General features: G+C 33.3%; 2 protein-coding genes across 4 annotated transcripts in view; one reads left to right on the top strand and one right to left on the bottom strand.

Moving 5' to 3' along the window:
* LOC111045780 (type II inositol 1,4,5-trisphosphate 5-phosphatase) overlaps window positions 1–1,263 on the top strand; it is a 42,414-nt gene extending 41,151 nt beyond the window's left edge. The window contains exon 19 of the mRNA XM_039420924.1: window positions 163–1,263. Within this exon, the coding sequence (XP_039276858.1) occupies window positions 163–323 (161 nt within the window). The 3' untranslated portion in view covers window positions 324–1,263. The remainder of the gene's footprint in view (window positions 1–162) is intronic.
* Window positions 1,264–4,009: 2,746 nt separating this feature from the next.
* Window positions 4,010–23,560, bottom strand: part of LOC111045779 (probable phospholipid-transporting ATPase IIB) — a 39,476-nt gene continuing 19,925 nt past the window's right edge. For all 3 annotated transcript variants that reach the window (XM_022331235.2, XM_039420919.1, XM_022331236.2), the window contains 11 exons: window positions 21,979–22,203; window positions 20,954–21,133; window positions 19,770–19,946; window positions 18,724–18,894; window positions 17,685–17,873; window positions 16,745–16,934; window positions 15,605–15,780; window positions 13,554–13,785; window positions 10,805–11,008; window positions 9,134–9,295; window positions 4,010–7,741 (listed from right to left, as the gene is read on the bottom strand). In XM_022331235.2, coding sequence (XP_022186927.2) covers window positions 9,162–9,295; window positions 10,805–11,008; window positions 13,554–13,785; window positions 15,605–15,780; window positions 16,745–16,934; window positions 17,685–17,873; window positions 18,724–18,894; window positions 19,770–19,946; window positions 20,954–21,133; window positions 21,979–22,203 — 1,878 coding nt within the window. In that variant the 3' untranslated portion in view covers window positions 4,010–7,741; window positions 9,134–9,161. The remainder of the gene's footprint in view (window positions 7,742–9,133; window positions 9,296–10,804; window positions 11,009–13,553; window positions 13,786–15,604; window positions 15,781–16,744; window positions 16,935–17,684; window positions 17,874–18,723; window positions 18,895–19,769; window positions 19,947–20,953; window positions 21,134–21,978; window positions 22,204–23,560) is intronic.

The raw sequence follows: 23,560 nt of genomic DNA, 5'->3' as shown, positions 1-23,560 counted from the left end.
TTTCTGTGTCGCGCAGCGCGTAAATCTGTACGCACCTTGATAGCAATTCGGTTCAGCAACCGAAATTTGTAAATATTTTCAACATCCAAGTTTAGTGCAATACGGTATTTCTCATTTTTTTCCAGCGCAATATTTTTGAAAATAATAATTTTCGCTTTTCAGCAACATTGTTCGGTGCGATATTCCTGAGAGACCCTCCGAGAAGTCGAAGTGATATGGCGACTAGGAGTCGGACCAACCAACAGACGTTGGATCGCAAAAAGGCAAACTTCGTCTATCACTTTCTAGTTAACGACCAGAGCGAGCTGATCGGTTGCTCCTAAAATTATTGCTACTGTGAGGAAATCAACAACTTCTAATTCATCAGAGAACATATTTTGTCATCCCTAAACTAGTATAATTATTTTTTTCAACCACTATTCATCATCAAATCAGTTTATAATCTTCATCAACATACCCATCATTGAAAATATGTGACCATATAAATAAGATATGTGTACAAGTATGACTTTACATATTACAATATAATAAATCTATATCATATTATAAGGGAACATATTAATAAGATGAGGGATATGTATATCACTATATCTTAATCAAAATTGTTTCTAGTTTAAAAAACTAGGAATATTACGCAGAATCGAGCAGGCAAATTGTTCTATGTTTAGAATTTGCATTGTAATGAAACCTTTGGGCATTTAAAAAAAACTTTTTAGCAAAAAACTCGTTGCTGCTAAACTGTATATAATTAAAATATGCATTACCCATGAGTACATTATTCATATTTATGCAGTGCACTAGCCATTTATGGCTTCATATAACATGTAACTGCCAAAACTAAGAATAGTAGTAGTTCATTCCACAGTACATTACACATCAGTGAAGATAATAATTATGTGATCATATTTGTAACTAGGTACTAAAACTAAAAGTGAATCAATAGGATGTCCTAACAATAAGGGGAAGGTTGAATTATCATTAATATAATGTATCGTGACTTCGATAACCAACTCCTCTCGAATGAAAACTTGTTCAGCCTATCAGCTTTCGACAGTGTGCATGTAATAGCAAAGACAATTGGAAATATGGTCTTTTGATAGTAGAAATTGATCTTAGCTTGGCGTTGCTAGAACTCATGTAAGATAAATAATATGGTTCTGCATTATTAGTCCAGTCACTATTACATTGGTGCATGCAATTTATATTGTAGTTCTGATTTTTCAATATATTATTTGGGTATATAAGAGAAGTCCAGAAGCAATTTCTTCATGCAAAATTTCCCTTGTGCTAGATACAGGGTGGCCCAAAAACCTCGTATTTTCAGCTCATTTTCCAGTTTTCAGCTATTTCTGCCAAATCTCGTAATCGGACAGAAAAATTTGCTCTTGCCTTTTTTCTAGAATATAAAATTCTGAATGAATTGACATCATTCGGAACTCTCTATCTCCAACGAGTACTGAGTTATGATTTTCCAAAAATGAGTGAAATTTGAAGAGAAAATCAATTTTTGATGAATTCTAGATTTTGATCAACAATATCTTCCGATTCTTACCATTTAGATGTATAATTCAAAATCCCTCTGGGCGTATTTTTGTGCTCTACAATCTGAGATCAGGAAGCGCTCTCTATCTCATATAGATTTCCAGGTACACCTGACAACAATGCTCCTTGTATTGTGAAAAACACCTAATTTTCAGCTTCAACCATCAACCAACTAAATAGTCTTCACATTGATATTTCGCACAATGACATAAGTTCATAAGATTATGTTTTATCAGAATCACCCGTTAGATGCACTTCATTTCAGTATTTCCTAGTGGAGAGGCGCGCTTAAGGACACCTCAAGGATCAAAATTTCAAACACTTATAACTTCTGACACAATGCTCAAATTTTATCGTACTACACTTCATTCTTCTCGGCTCGTCAAGGCGGTCCAAAATCATGCATCATAAGTCAAATTCGGTCGAAAAGTGGAAAATTTATTGTTGAGTAGCCCATATTCCAATACACAAAAAATGGCCAATTTCTATATTCAGAAATAGCTGAAAATAACAGAAATAGCTGAAAATGAGCCGAAAATACGAAGTTTTGGGGCGACCCTGTATCTAGCACAAGGAAATTTTGCATGAAGAAATTGGTTCTGGACTTCTCTTATGTACCCAAATAATATATTAGAAAATCAGAACTACAATATAAATTGCAAGCACACCCCCTTTTTCATGTCTATATTGACTGGACTATATAAATATGAACTGTTTTCATAGAGTAGCTTAGAATTCAATCGTAATTAGACCATTACTGACATGCAGTTTGCTGCAGTAATAAACAAATACGGTGAATGTGTTGAAACAAATATAGAATGAATAAATAGTACTAAAGGAATACGAACAGAACGAGTGGGTTGTGGTGTAGATTTCTGTTTAGATCGTGTTACTAATCGGCTGTTAACGATACAACCATTTGAATGTGATCGTGCTGAACGGAAATCGAATCTTGACTGTACTGTTCACTCCCAAGCTCTATAATGTGTTTGTGTTACATGAAGGTCGATTGCGACCTACCCTGAAAGCTAGATATCGACTTGACCGTTCTGTTCGTACCCCACCTAACACCTCGATGATCGACGACATTCATTTTTCAACATGATAAAACATAAACTGCGCCAGCTCTAACTTTTCAAATTATATCAATATTTGTGGTAGCTTTGATTTCCTTTAAACTTTCAAATACTACGGCTATCTAGTTGATCAATAACCTTTAGTGACCATTTTCAGCTCGATGGGACCGAATTATAGTTTATAATTGACGTTTGATCTTTCGTTTTTTTTGTAGTAAACCTTCAGCATGTTCTGCATGAGATATTGCAGATTGAGATTCTGTATGAAAATTTCTCATACTCTTGATTATTTGCTTACAATTTCAATCGTTTAACTCATAATTTGTAACCTCAAGTAGGCTACTTACTTTACTTCCTTGCAGTCCTTAGGCTGAAGGAGTCGTTAAATTGAAATTCACCATCCTGCAAAGCGCCGCTGGCTTTGTTCAAATCTCCCGCCACCTTATTTGGTACAAGAAGTTTAGTAAAAAACAAAGATTTGGCGCCACCATAAATTTTAAATTTATATTTTAGACACAACTAACGATTTTTGCTCAACACAAATAAAACCTGTTCTTATAGGACAGCTAACAGCATGCTACTTGGCCCAGTAGAACGTTTACATTGACTATGATTGATTTTACATAAGTCTTTTTATATAAAAGGGGATAATAATGTTATATGATTTCTGGTATTTTAGTTAGAAAGAATGAGTGTTTATAAATGTTAGAATCTCATCCTTCACATTCTTCTATTAATTTATAAGCATAGCAAATACATCAATTTATTCGAATTTAAAAAATAATAATATAATAATTGTATGTTTTGTAGACACCTAGAATAGAGACCCTTGCATATAGTATTAAACCTATATAGTACAACATTATTGATACTTTCTAAAATGTTACAGAATGGTAACAAAGCTAATTTATGAGTAACCATTAAGTTTCAATATGAAGCTCAAATTAATTGTTCATAACTTATTATTGTTGTTAATCTGCAGTACTTATGTGACGCTGATGAAAACGTCGTGTTGATCTTAACCTTGAGTAAAAATTGAGTAACTCCAGCTAAAAATAAGATTCTTGTCTGGAAATGTTGTGGGAATATAATTTCAAATTCAACTAATTATTTTGAAAGTTTGTCAACTAAACTCATCTAACTTTAAGTGTAAGTTTACTTACTTTTAAATAAGGGTTTTTTGATGTAATTAACAAACTTTCAAAATAATCTGTTGAACTTTTTAATCTTGAATTAAGTAGTAAATATCAAGTTTGGATTGTTTTTGCATTCTGAACTTTCAATTTCGTTACCTGAAAAATGTCATCTGCCTCATTTATCATTTTCCATTCCAGAAATCCTACACAGTTTGAAGAAAGTATGAACTAAATAGCCTATATTGAGAATAAAAAACCATTTAATGGTTTATGGAAACTGTCTTTGCAGTATAAATAGGAATACGTATTCCCACACTAACTTTTCTATAGCTTTTTCTACAACACTAGTCATATTCACAACCCAGTTGTACTATTCCCAGTTATATGTATATTTTTTTCATCAATTTATATATTTCAGTGTTTCTCAATAATAACAAAGAATTTTTCTACTGCAAAAATTTGTTTTCTGTATTATTTAAACCTGATCACATTATTTTGAAGGTGTTATTTGTACTGTACGAATTAGATAATATAATAACTTAAATATAGTTTTTGGGTAAAAAGAAATCAGTACGGTACTTTTGTGTGACAATAAAGATAACTCAAAAAACTTTGAGCTGATTATAAAGAGATTTTTTCTTTCTAGAGAAGAAAAATTAAAAAAGAATAAACATTTCTAGGCGGTACTTCTAGTGTAGCACTACTTATACGTAATAATTTTATATTTTAGACTTGTTAAGATTTCACTCCATATTCCCTGATTTCTCAAAGTATTAACGTATTTGTTTAGTTATAACAATTAATTTTAAAAACCTTCTAATGAAGAATAATATTATTTAGTAAATAGTAGAAGTCGTTTCATTGAGGTTTGATAAATACTGTGTCAAATATTTAAGCGTTATTAGAAAGTGGATGAAGTATAAAAAGAATTTCATGATTTATCAGTTTTATAATATTAACTTGATTGCACTTGTTAATGATTTATCCACTTTAGCGTGTTAAATTTTAAAAGAATTTGTCATGTAGTATTTTTTAGAGATATGGGCAGTTCTAGAGTGAATGTTTTTATATTAATCTCAATAATTATGATCGATCGAATTTTAAACTTGAAAATTTATGCAAAATTTAGAAGCATAATTCAAACAATTTTATAGTCTTCATGTCCGTATTTTATTCTTTTTCTCTCGTAAGATTACTTTTATCAAAAATTTACTGACGATTTTTTTCAAATTCTAATCTTTTTTCACCTATTCCTGTTATCTAGATGTTTAGATAAAAAATATGTATATGATAAATCATTTCATCTACGATCTTAATTATAGCATCTCTCTCAAAACTTACCTTAGCTTGATATTTCCATAAAGTAGTACTTTTCAATTATTCGTTTATAAATAATAATCACTTGATTTCAATTTTTGTAGCATTCTATAACCTATAATGGCTGGAAGAAGTTCAACAGATTACGAATTTTTCTAGGCCAAAATAGAACTGAGAAATATAAAATAATATAAATAGGCCATAAAATAATATCAAGGTAGAAAGAGATCAGTTAAATTGGATAGCTCTGAAATAACAAATTATAAGAGTGATTTTTTTAGTAGTCTAGCAAAACATATTCAACAATTATTTCGATAATTTTTCAATTGTTGGATATATTCAATCTATTAAACCTTCTATTACTGGTCAACTTTCAAGAAATTAATATTCCTAAAATATAATTTGGCTGTTTTTATCAATGTAACAATAGATTATTTTTAAAATGAAATCAAAAGGTTTTACCCATTGCGATGTTACCAAAAAAGTTATTCACTTGAAGAAAATAATTTTTTACCAAAATATCAACAGTGAAGTGAACTTTTTAAAAATGATTATTCTCGTCCATTTTCATAGCTGATTCTATCTCTAAACCGTAACGTAACTCCTTATGCGGTTTTAAAATTCCGATTATGCTGAGATTTTAGGAATAAAATTTCAAATAATTAATAATATCAGACTATTCTAACTAGAATGGAAATACCTCCAACCTTGAGATTTCAAATATTGCAAGTGCAAACAATCGATTGCATCAAAATGTATTTTCCGTACACAATAATACATCATTTTTGAAGAAGTAATACTGTTGATTGTTTATTGTGATTTATGCTTGTATAAACGAAAGGCAAAACATTGTTCGCTCCAATATAATATGAAGTTATTACTTTTCTTCCTTGATATCTGAAACCTTCAGAAAACCGAGTGCTAATTTCCTACATAAAGATTTATTTTTATAAATAATAAACAACGTACGACTTCTTAAGAACTATTTGAGAAATGAAGTTCTACAGTACGCAATCCTCATATCAGAAAAATGAATTGAAATGCTTCAGTGCCTTGTGCTTATTATTGGTAATTGAAATATGATTACTGCCTGTTGCGATTATAGCAGACTTGTCTTGAAATGAACATAGATTACAGATTAATTTAGTATGTTAGTTTTTTGGCGTTTGGCGATCATATAAGTTTCCTCTTCTGATCAACCGTAGAATAAATTCAAATAGAAATATTATAATTGAAAAAAATTGGTACCTTCCAAGGTTTAAAAATAGTACAGTAAGTGTTTTTGGAATTTTATTGGATAGTTAATTTCAGTTTATCAAGTCGTTAGGATTTACTAGGGACTGGTATGAACTAGTATAATATCAGTTATAGAGCTAATAAGGAAGGCTTATTAAGAGCCCATTGTCCAATATAATTAGGAAAAAATAATATATTGTAGAAAAACTTACACAATATGAAATCCAAAAATAAAAATGTATTTTGATATTGACAAGTAATTAAAATCACAACAGTATCAATGTGCTGTTTAGAATATTTTAAATAGAAAGTAATTATGTAAGCTGAGTTATTCTCTCCTACAAATATTATTTGCGGAAACAATAATTTTATATGTTATAACAACATCTAATTCATTTTGTAGGCATGATCTTGTCATAATGATTAAATAATATCATTGATTGACGTAATTTATTCTTGTCATAATGCTTTTATTAGCACCTTCTGTATTACTGATTCCAAATGATAGGGAGATAGTACGAATTGGTTGTTTATTAGTAAAGATTTCTACCTTGAAATGAAATGTTTCAAAGATTTTTTTAGATAATTCTTGTCAAGGGCTGCCTTCCTGATTGGCTCTAGTAATGATAATTTTTACTGTAGCTTTGAGATTATTATATTAGAATTGATGATATGTAAAATAAAATCTTAATATATAAGTCACTAGTCAGATTATGAGCACCACAATAGATAATTTATAATCATATTATAAATTTATAATTTATCATGTTTCCATTAATAGGGATTTATATATAACCTGAGAACACCACATTGGTTGTAAAAGATAAGTTTGCATTTTATTAGAAGATAGTGAAATGAATATTCAGCTTTTTGAATATTATGAAAGTAATGAATTAATATTCTTTTGTATAATAAGCTTGTACTATTTTATGTCAAATAAACAATAATGATAACTAGTATTTTTGTGATTATTTGCTTCAAAACCCCTTGTTTCAATCTATACAAGATTTCAAGACAAGCCATAGAGAAATATTCCTTTCTATTTCTTCATGATCAACTATTTTAATTTTGAAAAGGATTCCAAACCCAGATGAAAAACAACACAGTTTAACTACTCTGCTTTGGTTTTATTGAAATGAACAAATGCATCAGTTAAATATATTATAATTCTTACACTAAAATATTATCACAACATTGAATGTTAATTATCATAAATTTATTATAAAATATAAATATTCTCATCATAATTATTCAGGTCCTTCAACTTACATTTTCACTGATACATTACTGGAATTCTAATTTCATCACATAGTAATACACATTTGTTGGGAGTATTTCAGCCAACAGCCATTCACTCCAACTCAGAAGGAAATAGTTCCAAACTACACTGATGTTACAGCGCAATCACATCCACAACTGCAATACTGGAAGATACTGTCAGACAAGAAAAACAAATTTCACAAATCAGTTGAAAAATATTTCCTTAAATGTTCCAATGAAAATGCACTACAGAACCCTACTTGTACTTGGAATTCAAATGAGTTTTTATGCACAGAAATATTACTAGTAGCAACTTGTGTGTACTAAAAGTAATAGTACTGCTAGTAATATTAATAGAGCTTAATATCTCTAGTACTTTTTCTAGCACTAATCAAAATTTCTTCTTGCATTTTTGTACTAAAGTAGTAAGTAATAAAATAGGCTACTTGAGACAGAATTTTCAAGTTTATAAAATAGAAGATTATGAAAAAAAATATAATCACAGTTTGTATGATAGGCCTATAAACAGTAATTTTTCCTACTCCATTAATCAAATTGACACGATAAAAGATTTGAACCTATATTTTATTTATTTCACTTACTTTTAGATGCAAAAAATCGCGTCAAATAATTTCATGAAAGTGATATCGAGATCGTCCTACGAACCGTATGGTATCATGATTATTAATTCACTCTTATAAAAGAGGGATGAGGACGAACAGTTTGTTTCCATGAGAAGTAAACTCAATTTTTCTGTATAAGTGAATGATTGTGCCTAGTTCAAGAATAATTGAAGTAATTTCCTCATTCTACAACTGAAGAATCCTACCATGTAACCATGATAATTAAAATTGATTTATCGTTTCTCAAGTGAGTGAATAACTTTATTTCTCATGGAGCTGCAATTCGTTGCTTTTCCTATAGAAAATCGTATTTCATACTCAATAAGTAGGAGAATTAATAACATAAGTTTAATGTACAGTATCAGCCAAAATAAACAGTATTGAAATGGTAATACTTTATTTTACGTATACAGTTCAATGGTTGTCAGTTTGTATCCTGTAGGAGACCACCAATATTTTTGATCATTCTTCTTATTGACGTATTGCATTAGGCTTCTTTTCGGTGACTGTAACACTTCCTGCAACACTCTTGCGTGGTTTTCATTTGTACAGACAGCAGTTGGGCGACCTGAAAAGCCCTTTCGCTGTGTCAAAACACTACCTTTTCTTCGGAAAACACTAAGAATCACAGCATTACTAGGCGGGTTTTTGAGGAAATGTTTCTGAAAACGTTAAGCAGTATGTGACAAGCTTCGACCACCCGCACGTCGATTTCAGTATGAACGAAAATAATGCTCTACGATAAAAGTTTTTTTCTACAGTTGTTTAGAACCATGTTGACAAAAACTGACCTCAAATAAGAAAAAAGTAATGAAGCCGTGGCAACAATCACCAATTGAATCAGCTGATCGAGAAGGCAACTACAGTGATTCAGTTTCAGTACTGTTTATTTAGGCTGATACGGTATTTTGTGGAAGGATGAAAAAGTGATCACAAAAATTACCTTGTGAGATAGTGCGATGATGTGAGGCTTAAGAGAGTTTGGAATAGCTGGGTGGTGAGAACTTCTTGCGCAGAAACTTGAGTATGTAGAGCGGAAGGCAGCTGACCAAAGTGATCGCCGTCGTCTTCCACAGGAAATCCGATGTTTGGATAAAATTTGCATCTGCAACAACATTTAGAAAATTATTAAAACATTCTAAGATAATAGATTTTTAAATTCATGTTTATTCAATATGTTACAGCTGTGCTGATAGTGAATGTTTTGAGATTTTTCTGGCTTCAAATTTATCAAGTTTTCTAATGTTTTTCAATTTTATTAATGCATTTTCAAGTGTAATAATAATTTATTTTATCTTTCTGATTAACCCAGATACAGAATTTTTAGTATAATGTAGGCTATATATTTGGACTGTACATTTTTGTGATCTATATAAAAGATTTCTAAAAAGATTATAATAGTTTTCATAGCCTCATTTGGACTATTTTATCAAAATTAGGAAGAGAAACAGTTTTGGGTTTATCCTTTTGACTCTCTCCCAATCATTAATTTGATATTGTGATTGTGGAATGTGATGAAAAAAATATGTAAAATAAAAATAGTCATATGGTGATAAAGAACGATTGAATTGATTGAGACACAGAAAATGTCAGTAAAAATGACATCTTTTATACAGAGTATGTCACGAAAGGTGTAACAGCTAAAGTCCATAGATTCTACTTGGAATTTGAAACAAAAAATGTCCAGTAGAAATTTCTTATATCGATCATAGTTTTCGATATATATTGACTTTTCGATACTTTTTAAAAACTAGAAAACTATATCAGTCAAAATCTAATTCTATGGATATGGCTGGAAAGAGGAATAAATTTCCAATAAAATTCATATGATTGGTTCCTTTGTTTGACGTTTTTGAACGTTTAAAGAGCGCTCGAAGTTGAAAACAGTACATTTCTCGAGTTCAAAGCTAATTTAAATGCTAATAGAAAGTTTAAAAACTTCAAAAAAATAAATTATATTAATCACATTAGGAATTTTTATTTTAATCTCATTAGGACTGATATAGTTTTCTAGTTTTTAAAAAAAGTATCGAAAAGTCTATATATCTCGAAAACTATGATCGATATAAGAAATTTCTACTGGACATTTTTTGTTTCAAATTCCAAGTAGAATCTATGGACTTTAGCTGTTACACCTTTCCTTGATAGTTTTCTAGTTATTACCGATTTAAAAAATATATCGAAGAATCGAAAATTTCACTAGACATGTTTTGTTGCAAATTTCATGTTGATGAATCAATCTGTATCTCTTCGGCTGTTACACTTTTCGTGGAACACCCTGTATAAGATGTGTTTACCTGGAATTCGCCAGAAAGCACTAGTCTTGAGTAGATGTTGGAGGTGTAGGGCTCGACTGACTCGTTGTTCGACTTTTAGATGTTTAGTTTGACGATTTTTTTAAACATAGAAAAGTCGATAGAACTCGAAAATTAAAGTCGATTTAAGAAAATTCCACTGGATATGTTTTGTTGCAAATTTCATGTATAATCTATGGTCTGCGGCTGTTGACCTTTCGTGACATACGCTGTATAAAAACTGTCATTTTCCCAGACATTTTGTGCGTCTTTCAACTCAATCGTTCTTTATCTGTATGATCAGTAATTTTGGTACTGACCAAAGGTGCTCTTGAGCAGCACAAGAGACAGCAGGTAGATGAGAAGTGAGATGAGTTCGGCGAGGACGATGATGTAGTGCCAGGTGCGCACAGTCAGCGCCACCATCACCAGCTCCGTCAGGATGAGAGCCGTGAAGCTGATCGCCACTATGTGGATGAATTCGTCCTCGAATAACACCAGGGCGCCGTACATTATCACTCCACCTACCCAACACACAACATAGTATAAGAACATGTTACTTATGTTATAGGAACATAAGTACTGTAAACCTGTAATAGCCTATACTACGGGAATATGTGAATCGATCTAATAATATTCATTGAATAACTCAAATTAGACAAGGTTAGAAAAAGTTCTCAATAATAATGCTTAATTAATAGTGTAACAGAATATAACTGAGATGGACTCCTTAATTACAGATCGAATGGAAATTTATAATAGATATTGAATAAATTGTGCATTGTTTCATTTTTCAAAGTAACGGCTAAAGTGGAATAGGAAGGTAGGATAGTATCAGCGGGTGATTTTTATGCAGAAGGAATTTCAAAGCTTGTGAGGAGATATGATAAGTGCCTCAATCGTTATGGAGACTATGTCGATAAATAGTGCAAAAATGTAGTTTCAAGATGTAGGCTATATATTAACATATTTGTATTGAACTTGGTTAATTTTTTTAATCAACCGGAGGTTAATTTCCGAATGACCTATCGTATATAGTAACTTGGAACCCAGCCAGACGGGTTCAGATGAAATAGGACTACGTAAAACCATAACCGCGTAATAATTTACTTGAAAGTTGAACAAATTTCCTATAAATTCATTGATATTATTAAAACATTTCCTTAACAAATGAATAGGAGTAGGCTATTTCTTTCTTATTTATTGAGCAGTCTAAAGGCGGTTTCCCATAAATCAGTATCAGAGTCAGTGATCGGTGCAGTGGAAATATAATTCCCTTGAGTTGCCACTCAGCCCGGCCGAACGAGTATGCATAGTCCCATTAAAACTTAGATGACTAATATTCTCACTGTACGGTACACGTTAAGCTGATACTGATATGTGGGGATCGGCCTTTAAAACTTTAGGTTTAAAGTAAAGCAAACTTCAACAATTTATGTGCAATATTAATTCCAATTACAGATAGGCATTATATTACACTAGCCGTCAGGCTCGCTTCGCTCGCCATATCTGTCTAGCCAGGGGGCTGCGCCCCCTGGACCCCCGACTGGATCGTCCAAGAATGAGATCAGCAGGCTCGCTTCGCTCGCCTGCATTTTTCATTCGAGCATTTTTATCATATGTTAGGACGATCCAGTCGGGGGTCCAGACTAAACGTCTGGCTAAACGGATATGGCGAGCGAAGCGAGCCTGACGGCTAGTAATGTAATATTCCCAGGAATAGCTCTGATTGAAGTAGCAGTGCCCAATCAATTTTTCCGCGATAAATGCATTTCAATCTTCAACTTGGTGCCAACCTAACAAAGTCAACTCAACTTAATGCCAACCTGACAAAATTATTAATTTAGTTACCAGTTAAAAACTGTTTCGAAGAGGTACTCTCTCTAGATTATAGTTATATATTAACATATGGTATGAATATTTTTCAATTATAATTAAGAGAATATATATGCTAAAAGACGAACTTTAAACCCTTAAAAACCACCCTTAGAGTTAAAATAATGCCAACAGATTTCTTAGTGCACCTCTAAAGGGCCAACTGAACATACCTACCAAATTTGAACGTTTTTGGTCCGGTAGATTTTTAGTTCTGCGAGTGAGTGAGTGAGTGAGTGAGTCAGTCAGTGAGTGCCATTTCGCTTTTATATATATATATATTTCTTCGGTGAAAATTACTGCAAGCTTTTAATTCAAGTCACTCTTTGCATTACATAATTTTTATTAATGGCACTTGATTCATATACAATCAACATTCAAGAGTTGATATGATTTGTAACTTGATTTACATTTTTATGCTCTACAAGGAAATTGCGAGTTGAATAGATAATATAAGTTAACCAAGCACAAGAACAATGAAATTCATAATATAATTTATCAATAAGCTTGTGGGACAACTTTTATAACTATAGATTTGATTGAAAGTAGCTCAATAGCTCGAGACTTGAATTCAAATTCCACCAAAAACATGGTTGCTTTTCTGGGGATGTTTCACAGAGACAAGTAGTGCTTTTAAACGATAGTAGTCTCATACAGACAATGTTTCGTAGAAATAAGTAGTTTTATAAATGGCAGTCTCACAGGAACAAGTTCACACAGAGACAAGTAGTTTCATAGGGACAATGTTTCGTAGAAACAAGTAGTTCTATAAATGGCAGTCTCACAGAAGCATATTCTCACTCAGACAAGTAGTCTCATTCAAACAAGTAGAGTATCATAGACACAAGCTTGTTCATCTTCATATGTAGGCAACACGCCACGCAAACTTGTTTCTATGAGACTCTACTTCTTTACTTGTTCGAATGAGAACTTGTCTGTATGAGACTGTCTCTTTTAAAACTACTAGTTTGTACGAAACATTGTCTATATAAGACTACTATAGTTTAAAATCACTAATTGTCTCTGTGACACGTATCCGTTTTTCTCATGTCAATCTCATATAATTACACACGTCAAAGTGAAAACACCCAGCGCCCACAGATCTAGGTCACTTCAACGAAATAATTTGATAGTCGAATTGAAATTTATGATAGTTTGATAAGTTAATCATTCAAGTTAATTTGTTGAACTCACCCTGATAAATACTAATGAGCACCCACATGAAGAAGGTCTTGAATGAGAGTGACCGACCCTTGCTGAGCTCCTTGTACAGTTCGGGATAGGTGAGCACGATCTTGTCGGACACGTCTCGGTCCAACACGAGAGAGAAGACGGGGAACATGGTGTAGACAGTGGCGTAGCCCACCATCAGTATGCCTTGGTAGAGAGGCACCGATGCAAAGTAGAATACCGTGCAGAATATGGCCTGCAAACAATCAGTTTAAAAAACTATTAACAATCGATATTATTATACTGTACTAAAATATCGATTATGAGGACTTTTAAGGCTGTGCAAAGGCTGAAAGTAAACTTTCTACTGGTGATATTTTTTAAAGTTTTTCGATTTGAATATCATCAAGCTATCAAAATGAAAAAGTTTTCTCAGAAAAACATTTTTTCCGATCATTACTTTTTGAGGTATGAGCGTCTAAAGTTTACATTTTTGGGACAGAACATTTCAAATTCGGTAAGAGATTAATCAATGTGATTTAGAGGATAAATTCTTCATGGTATTTGTGATTGATTAAAACAAACATTTTTCGGAAATATCGATTTTTGTGAAAGTTATTCAATTTACCGAAAATAGCTCAACTAAAAGTTCTGTCCCAAAAATTTAAACTTTAGGCGCTCATATCTCAAAAATTAATGTTCGGAAAAAAATCCTTTTTTATGTTAATAGCTTGATGATATATAAATCGAAAAACTTTGAAAAATATCACCAGTAGAAAGTTCATTTTTAGTCTTTGTACCGCCTTAATATTAATGAAACAGTATGAACTTGGAATTTACAATAAAAATACAAAATAATCATTATCAATATTGTAGGCTTTTTTGAATCATAACACAAATCTAATTATACGAAACGCAGATAATCAGTAAATATTGACAATGGTGTCACAAACGAAACTAGTATTTCAATAATGGAAATATAATTAGGCCTATCATATTATTTTGATATTATTTATTATTAGAATACAATTACTGGCGTCATTGATAAAAAAATAATTCGATTGTTAAATAAATGATAGTAACAATTTTAATTCAGGGAGGTGAATTGACTGTCTAGTTTTATTTAGTTTGGAAATCATACTTTGATAAATTTATTTATATTTTCATACTCATAATTCTTTTTTAAACGGCATTTTCAAAGTGTGAAATAATGACAAAGCAGAAAGCTCCATCCTTCCAAACTGTTTGCATGATATGAAGAAATATAATAAACTACCAGAAGATTATTGATCTTAATAAGATAAATTTTCTTGAAAAAAATTTGAGGTAGAATTAAAATTAAGCTAACAAGAATCAACTATTAATAACATTAGATCAGATATACCGGGGTGACTTGAATCAGAGCTAGCCATTTTCTTGGTGAATAAAATATATTTGTGATACATTATTAATCATTGTTAGCAAGAATCAACAATCATATATATCATCAGATATACCATGTCGATTTGAATCACAGTAGAAGGTAACATAGAAGGCGGTGAAAAAAGAATACTGGTAACTATCATTTTACATTTATATCAATAAGATATTTTTATTCATCAGTACAATACAAAATGTAATCATGACTGGGAGAGATTTAGCGCAAAACTTTATGTATCTTTTATCTTATATCTTTATACCCTTTTTTCAAATTTTATGTATGAACAGTAAGCAGTAGGGTGGGTTATAGTTTTGAATAATATAATTATATTATGTCAGTGCCAAGATAATTCCAATATTTGATAACCATCACAAACATGTGAATCGTGATAATGATATTTTCGTTTTTCTGAGCTTTGAAGAGTCTGAATTGGTTTTGAAAAGTGAAAGTGACATAATCTACATTTTGATTCGGACTGTATAGTATAAATAAATGGGACAGTTTTAGGGATGAGCCTATTTTGCCTTTGCTCATGTCAAGTATTTGTACACAACGTGATAAATAAATATTTAACTTCCAAGAATCCAAATCCAATTCACTGTGCATAAATAATAAACTATAAACGTATGACCGTGAGGAGCATATTATGTTTTACCTGCATGGTGGATATGATGAGACCTCGATGGATGACAAACTGTGAGAGTGAGGCTGACCTCTTGTAGGAGTAGCGGCCATGCACGAGCAGCAGCCGAGCCAGGTGCGAGAACTGCGAGATGGAGAAGTCGGCAGCCAACGACGCCTGTCGACCTTCCAGGCCGGCTATTCCGATTCCTGTACAAAAACATACCATTATAACAATATAGATAACATTTCATTCATTCATTTGTGTGCAATGGGTCTTGCAATACATTGTAATTGTGACTTGTAAATACTATTAAAAATCAATAAAAACATGAAGTACACTTTTATTTAAAACATTTTAAAGCTTTTCAAACAACTAGTTTCCCTACTTTGGCCATTTTCATGTTTAAATGTTAGTTTTCTTGTTTTTATAAATTTTAATAAAGTAGCCCATACAGGTGAAATGATTTTATTGCAAATCATTTTGCTGATTTAAAGGAATACGACCTGACTGAATCGATCCATCTCGCAAGAGCATAAACTGTTGGTCTAGGTAATTCTGATATTTTTTAAAACTATAATCTATAGTGAGATTCACGATAATAATAGAACGTCAGACGGGGATTTTCCTACTGCCTTCTATAGTAGATAGCTGTGATCCAAGTCATCCGCTATATCTGATATGATATTATTTGTTGATTCTGAATGATCAATTATTCAGAAAACGAAAACTGGAGAACGTTTTGACCAATCGACTTAAATTTTCAACTTATATTCAGGAACATATTGAACAGATCCAGGTCCAACAAGACTGAATCACTCCTTCGTTCTGAGGATATAAAAGGATAACATTTGAACTGAATAAAAGATTTTTTTCAAGTAAATTATCATTACGAATCATATGTTTGTGACAGTTATCAAATATTAAAATTATTTTGACACTGACACCCTTAAGCCAGCAAGCGAGGTGAAACTTTGTCATGTCCCAACAACTTGTCACCTAAGGATCAGAAGGTGACAAGCTGACACCTGGTCGGCATCGACATATAATTATTTGAGGTTTGTAGTAATGTAAGGAGCCGACAACTTGTCACCTAAGGTTTCAGAAGGTGACAAACTGACACCTTGTCAACATCGATATATTTTTAGGAGGTGACATGTTGTCGCCACTGACCCGTGTCAGCAGCCTGAATCATGCTGACATCATTGCCACCGTCACCGACGGCCGCCGTCCGCTTGCTGGTGTGCTGCTGAATGAGTCGCACCACCTGTGCCTTCTGAGTGGGCGAGCAGCGGCAACACACCACTGCCGGGCTGCGGCACGCCAGCTCCAGGAACTCCGCCTGGTAGAAGTTCAGGCACACCTGTCCAACCGACAAACATCACAATATTAGTCATTACACATACATCACGATATTAGTTATTTAGATGAGAAATATGATCTAACATAACCTAAAACAACTGAAAATATAATACAAAGCCAAAACTGACCTCCCTAACCGTTCCTTTTAGCTTGTGAAAATTCACATTCATTTTACGATGTGAGTTGAATCTTGCCGACATGTAATCAGCAGCACGTAATTACTCGTACTCAGCCGGGTCGGTACTCTGTCTGTTTTGTCTGTACTTTTTAGAAAAGAAATATTACCTAAAATAACCTAAAACCATTGAAAATAATAGGTTTTCGTTGAACAACAACCCTAGTGCCCAGTTTCACCAAGTTCGATCAAGACATTTGAAGATGATCAAATCAGGTACAGTTTACAACGAGTGCATCGGAATATATTATGATTTCTATGGCGATACTTACTAACGAAAATATTCCAGGGCAAAATTGTAAAGCGTACACAGCATACTATCTTTCTACCAATCTCCAACTCAGGCGCTTACTGATATAGACCAATAGAGTTGCTTCCCATGTTATTTAAATGGAGTTTCTCTTAGTCCATAGGGCGTGGAGTGACCACTTCACTCTAAAGGACAAAAAAGCAGTACTCTACTATTCTGTTCCAGAGAGTATAGGTACTTCAGACAGTGGGTGGAGGAAAAATAATATCTAGTAACAAATCAACCAATGTAAGAGTAATAATTATTATAAGTTAACGGCTTCTTACCTCAAGAGAATCGCCGGTGATGATAAGTGCAGCATCCTGTTTCTTGCGGAAGGCGTTGATCTGCAGATGAGCGTCCGTGCGCGTGACCACCGGACTGAAAACATACAACTCGTGAGTCCGACTCACCAGCCGCGAGCTCTTAGCTATACAGCAGGCCGTTTCCAATTTGTCACCAGTCAACATCCATACCTAAAACGTTCATTAAAAAGTTACAATAAATCCATTTTAAATTATTACAGTAGGCAATGATCCTCTAATCAAACCAATATGAAGATTGTATTTTATATTTACGTCAGATTAAAATACTGACAGATTGAAAAGCTATTTTTTTAAACCTATAATTATAAACTTAAATCCGTTATACCAATGTAACCATTCAAGATTTCTTGACTCAAGTAGATGTTGAACATATTTGACTTTTGCATTTAACTTGAAGGTACAATCTAATCTAAAAACGGGAAAATGAGATGAAAATAGTTGTCAGCCAATCTAGAATTTATAAAAACTACTCAATCAAAAAAGTATGGAGCAGATGGAGAAGAAAACTCACTATTGAGATCCACGTTAAAATGGCAGTATTTGCTTAACATTGGTGTTGTTATTCTTGTCTAGCATTCGACAAAGCAGATAGCGCTATCCTTTTCTACCCTGTGCAACGTTGCCAGATCGTTTTCCAACAATGAATAAGTATAGTTAATTAAAAAATATTAAATCTCAATTATTTATTCATTCAATTATTCAGAATAACACAACTTTCAGAAAAGTGCAATTATTCAGAAAACGGTATGAAAGTTTATTTATTCATTTATTTAAATTACTACGTACTAAATAAATTATTAAAAATATATTTTCTTGAAAAATGGAATAAATTATTATCATTTTTAATAAGAATGAACAGTTAATATAATAGTTATTAAAAACGTGTTTTTAATAAGTTAACAGTTATTCAGAATTACACAACTTTCCGATCTTTCTTCACTGCCATAAAACCTAAATCTACTACTAAATGTACAGTTGAAACCACTAGCATTGCAACTACCTTGATGCCAGCATTCCTGAGCAGTTCGAGGGTGGGCCGCACCTTGTCCTGCAGCCTGTCCTCGACGCCAGTGACACACAGCAGCTCCATCTCCCGCTCCAAGCTCTCAATGACAGCCGCCACCCGCGAGCCTCTGTCTGACACGCTCATGCGCGCCGCGTTGTATCGCGTCTGCAATGCAAAACATTACACATCACTCAACCACTTGGTAATAGCATACAGAAAACATAGCATAAGAAGAAATCCCATGGTATTGGTCATTCACGTTACACATTTTAAGCAGATTTTTTGTCATCACAAACAGATTAATATTGATTTGGCCGGGTGAGAGTGTAAGAGCGGCACAGGATGAGAGACTACCAGCGTCACATAGCTTCATAAAAAAGAACTACGTGGACTATCAGCTTGAGTTAACAGTGACATTCTGAACATAAACGCTCTATACAATGGGATATCTTCTTATGCTATATTTTCTGTGTGTTAGTAGTGATTGAACCATAAGGTAATGAGATTCTTTTATTTCAGTTTCTGAAACACTTTTGAGATTTCAAAGCCTGTTGTTCCATGGCAGGATGTAAGTTTATTTGTAAATGAATACTTTTCAATAAAAACTTCATTTTAGACAATTTTACAGGGTAGTAAAAATGTGAATGAGAGAACAGGCCTATAGTTTGAAGAAAACTTTGAAATTAGAATATTTTCTAGGTTTTATAGCTTAACAATGCGGAAAATATGTAAAATATTATAATTCATTTTATATTAAAAAATATGTTTTTAATTATACCAAATCCTCATTTTGAACAAAATTGAAGCTAGAACGAATTGGACACTCTTGACCGATGTGCACACCACTAAGTTTGTGATTAATGAATGTTCAATTTATCACGCCAATGGGAATGATTAAGTCAAATCTTCAAATCCACGACATGTCATATACTACAAAACATTGTTTGATTATGTTTTGTTTTGTGAAAAAACCCAAACTAGCTTAACCAAAATAGTTTATTAAATTAAAAAAAAAAAACAAAAGCTATTCAAAATCGAACCTCGAAATCCAAATACTGTTCCTCGGTGAGCGTCTTCTTGGCGACGACGAGCGTGCGCAGTCCCTCCCTGGCCATGTTGCCGCACTCCTCGTCCAGCCAGTCGGTGTACTGCACAATGCTCGCCATCACCATGTCCGCGCCCTTCAGGTAGAACGTGATCTCTCCCGACTGCGCATCCTACAAACAAACACAAACAAAACATTCAATTCAAACAACCACAAACAATGTGAGACAATAATAGTTCTCAATCAGCTCATTATACAAGAAGTGCAACATTGGCCAAGTCTTCGACAACAAATCATTTGCAATAAATAGTTATCAAGATAACCACGTCAAGCATAAGTTTAAATTACTGGAAGATGTAACACAGTCTAATATCATTACATGGAGAGTTGATACTTACATTTAAAAAATAATCAATAGAATAAAAAAGGGTTCAATATTGACTTGAAGGGTCCAAAGGGCCACAGACTTTAATCTCACATAACTTAGTTTCCGGATATTTAGGTGAAAAACTCTAATGCCTGACACCGGAAAACTTCTAAAGTCTAACCTAGTTCAACTCAATAGAAGCCTCATAGTTTTCCATAGATCAAGATTGGTTAAGGAAGTTAAGTTCTCCAATGATGAATTACCTCAGCTATATAGACAGTCTCAGCTCTCAGATATAGTACAGAGCAAATTCAGATATTGTAACATATCGAGAAATTCAAGAGATGAGTTTATTTGAGTGATGATACTTAGATTATGATCAATACTCGGATCACTCTTAATCACACACATTATTTAAAACATAAATAGTGTAAATTCTATAAAAAGATTCACTTGAGCCAAAATTCCTTATTTCAACCAATGATGACAGTTTGAAATGAATCCTACAATAGTGAACGAGAATTTTTGTTAGTTTCAACTTGGTAGTAGATACTGCTTTCGGAGTACCAAAATACACAAAAAAAATCGAATATGGTACTCCATTATTATGAGGTACATCTTCTGGGATACTCTACGACAGAGTAGTAAAGGTAGTACTACTTTTGGGTACATGGGGCACCACAATACCCCAAAATACCCCTAATAGGGTACCCCATAGTGATTGGAATTAGTTTCTGGGATAATCTGAAGATCAGCGCTCAATTTGTACATCAACTCGACCACTTTCAAAGGAATAAAAATTATTAGGTGACCTTGACAATGATGCCCATGCGCTTGGTCTCGGATGTGAATGGGAACATCTGCAGCACGGCGAACTCCATGATGTGGTTGGTGGGAGCGCGCAGGGTCATTGACACGAGGTCTCGCTTGATCACGGCCAGCCCCACCTCCTCGGTCCACTTCACCAGTGCCACTTCGTCTGGACTGCTCGCCTGGTAACACACACAAACTTCGTAAAAAACTATGAAATTGTGACAAAAACGACTTGATTTTATGTCAAAACTACTACCGTAATTTATTAAAACTCATTTGAGATACCTGTTTCGGTTGTTACACCATCATGAATCTCTAATTATCTGACAGCTTGAACATTCACAGAATATATTATACTATGGGTGAAGCCCTACAATTGGTCAATGTTAAATCTTTCAGATACTGTTTTTGGTGAGATATCGTGATATTTATCTATGTTAAATCTTTCAGATACTGTTTTTGGTGAGATATCGTGATATTTATCCATAATAAAACACTGAATATTGTCTACATATTTCACAAATTTCTTGAAAAGACAATTGTCACACTGAAGATGAGACCATAGGTGTTGAAACATGTTTTCAACTTTTTAATAAATTCGTGATTTATTTGGAAAATATTCCAGTGTTTTATTTAATTTTTCAGTTTACTTAACAGAATGAACAGCCAGGTAAGGAAGAGGAGAAATGTTATACTATTACACTCTAACATACTAATTTTGTTGTGGTGCACAGTTCCGAACAGTTAAAAAGGGGAAATCTCTTGTCCCTGATATGCATTCGGCCACATAATACAGATCACTAGCGTCAAAAAATGAAGCTACTAATCTATTGAGCTATCCATCTTTCAAATAATAGATCTATTAAAGGATCCACCTTTTCTCCCTTAAAAAAACAACAAGTAATACAAATAATTAAAACTCCTTCAAACATACAAAAAAATCCTTAGTGAATGTTGATCACAAATCACAACGTATTATCAGGTGTCACAAGACCCATTGTCAGATAAGTAATAGGGATCTGACCTGGTAAGTGACGCGACTATTGGTCCGGTTGTAGTAATGCTGGTCGGCCTCGGACTGGGACTCCTCAGCAGCGACGGTGACGCCCTGGCAGTCATGGAGCGAGCCCTCGTCGTCCGCCTCCCAGACGGGGGTCACGTTGTGGCAGAGGGCCACCGCCTTCACCGCCTCCTGCACCCGAGAGTGCTCGCTGCGCCGGATCTTCTGCTGTGCCGCCCCCGCTGTCGCCTACCAATCAGTTTTTTATTCAGTTTTACAATCATCTTGTAATGATTAGATTGGATTTATTGATCTATGTAGATTGCAATATATCTCAACATATACACTATAGTGAGGACCACGTTATAATGGCAGTATTTGATTAACATTGGTGTTAACCTTCCGGCAGTCGCGCTGTTGTACAAAGTACAACAGTGTTCTATTGAATGGGGTGGTGCCAGTGAATGAGTCACCTATGCATTCCAAAACTTTCTCCCCATCACTCCACTGAGTTGCAGTATCAACCGAGCAATGGTTCAGTCTTTAGGTGCCATATAGTCGCGAAAGAGACTGCCAACGAACCAATAACAAAGAATTGTTGGCTTTGCTTGGTGTACCTTATTGGGCTACGAAAAGGTAATCATGCAAGTGTTCCTAGGCGTAAAATAATCCAATGAGATGGAAATATTAATTATACAATTGATTAATATGTATTGACAGTAAACAGAGTACATAACAAATAAAAAATAGGATGTTGTAAAAATTAAAACACGCGACTACTCATATGATTGAGTAGGGCGCGACTTCCGGAATGTTAATCCTTATCCATAATTCGACAAAGTAGATAAGCGCTATCTTATCTAGCTCCGCAACATTTTCAGATCCTTTTTTTAACAATGTAGGAATATGATTAACAATATTCAATCTCAATTATAAATATTTTTGTTAAATCATTGGAAAATATGTTTTCTTGACGAATTAAATATACTTTATTTCTAATAAGAAAGAACAGTTTAAATTAGATAAACCGGAATCAGCTATAATTTACAGAAGGCAGAAAATCAGTAACGCTGTTCTCCTATCTTTCTCCACTGTCATTATAACGTGTCACAATAAATGGTCATATAGAAAATTATTCAATAAGTTTAACAAAGTATGATTGGGAGAGTGAAGGGGTGAACTTAGAGCTATTTCTCTCTCGAATTCAGATAACGTAGCACACTTCGAGAGTAAAGGTGTTCACTTTCGCACATTTTGACAATTGTTATGGATCCATATAGGTATTGCGAAACTTTTCCATAATAATTTAGAAACACTGATTATATTGTCGATTCCAGTTTATGTAGAATTATATTTACAGGACTGCAGTTCCAAGTCGAAATCGACACATCAGCTGATGAAATTCTAAATAAAGTAGAATAATTAACAAAACAATCGGTGTTTCTCAAAAATATATTTCATAAAATAAAATTTAGTTTTTGATGAGATAATAATGAAGGATTATAAACTGTACTCACTAACTTATACACACAGATGACATTTAAACATGTATAGGTTTACATGGTGAGCTTTAATTTTGTTGAAACTAAAGATAATTCTGATCTCG

This window comes from Nilaparvata lugens, chromosome 2, assembly GCF_014356525.2.
Source record: "Nilaparvata lugens isolate BPH chromosome 2, ASM1435652v1, whole genome shotgun sequence".
Taxonomy (NCBI): domain Eukaryota; kingdom Metazoa; phylum Arthropoda; class Insecta; order Hemiptera; family Delphacidae; genus Nilaparvata; species Nilaparvata lugens.
The sequence above is the reverse complement of the archived record's forward strand: the minus strand, read 5'-3'. Positions and strand labels throughout refer to the sequence as shown.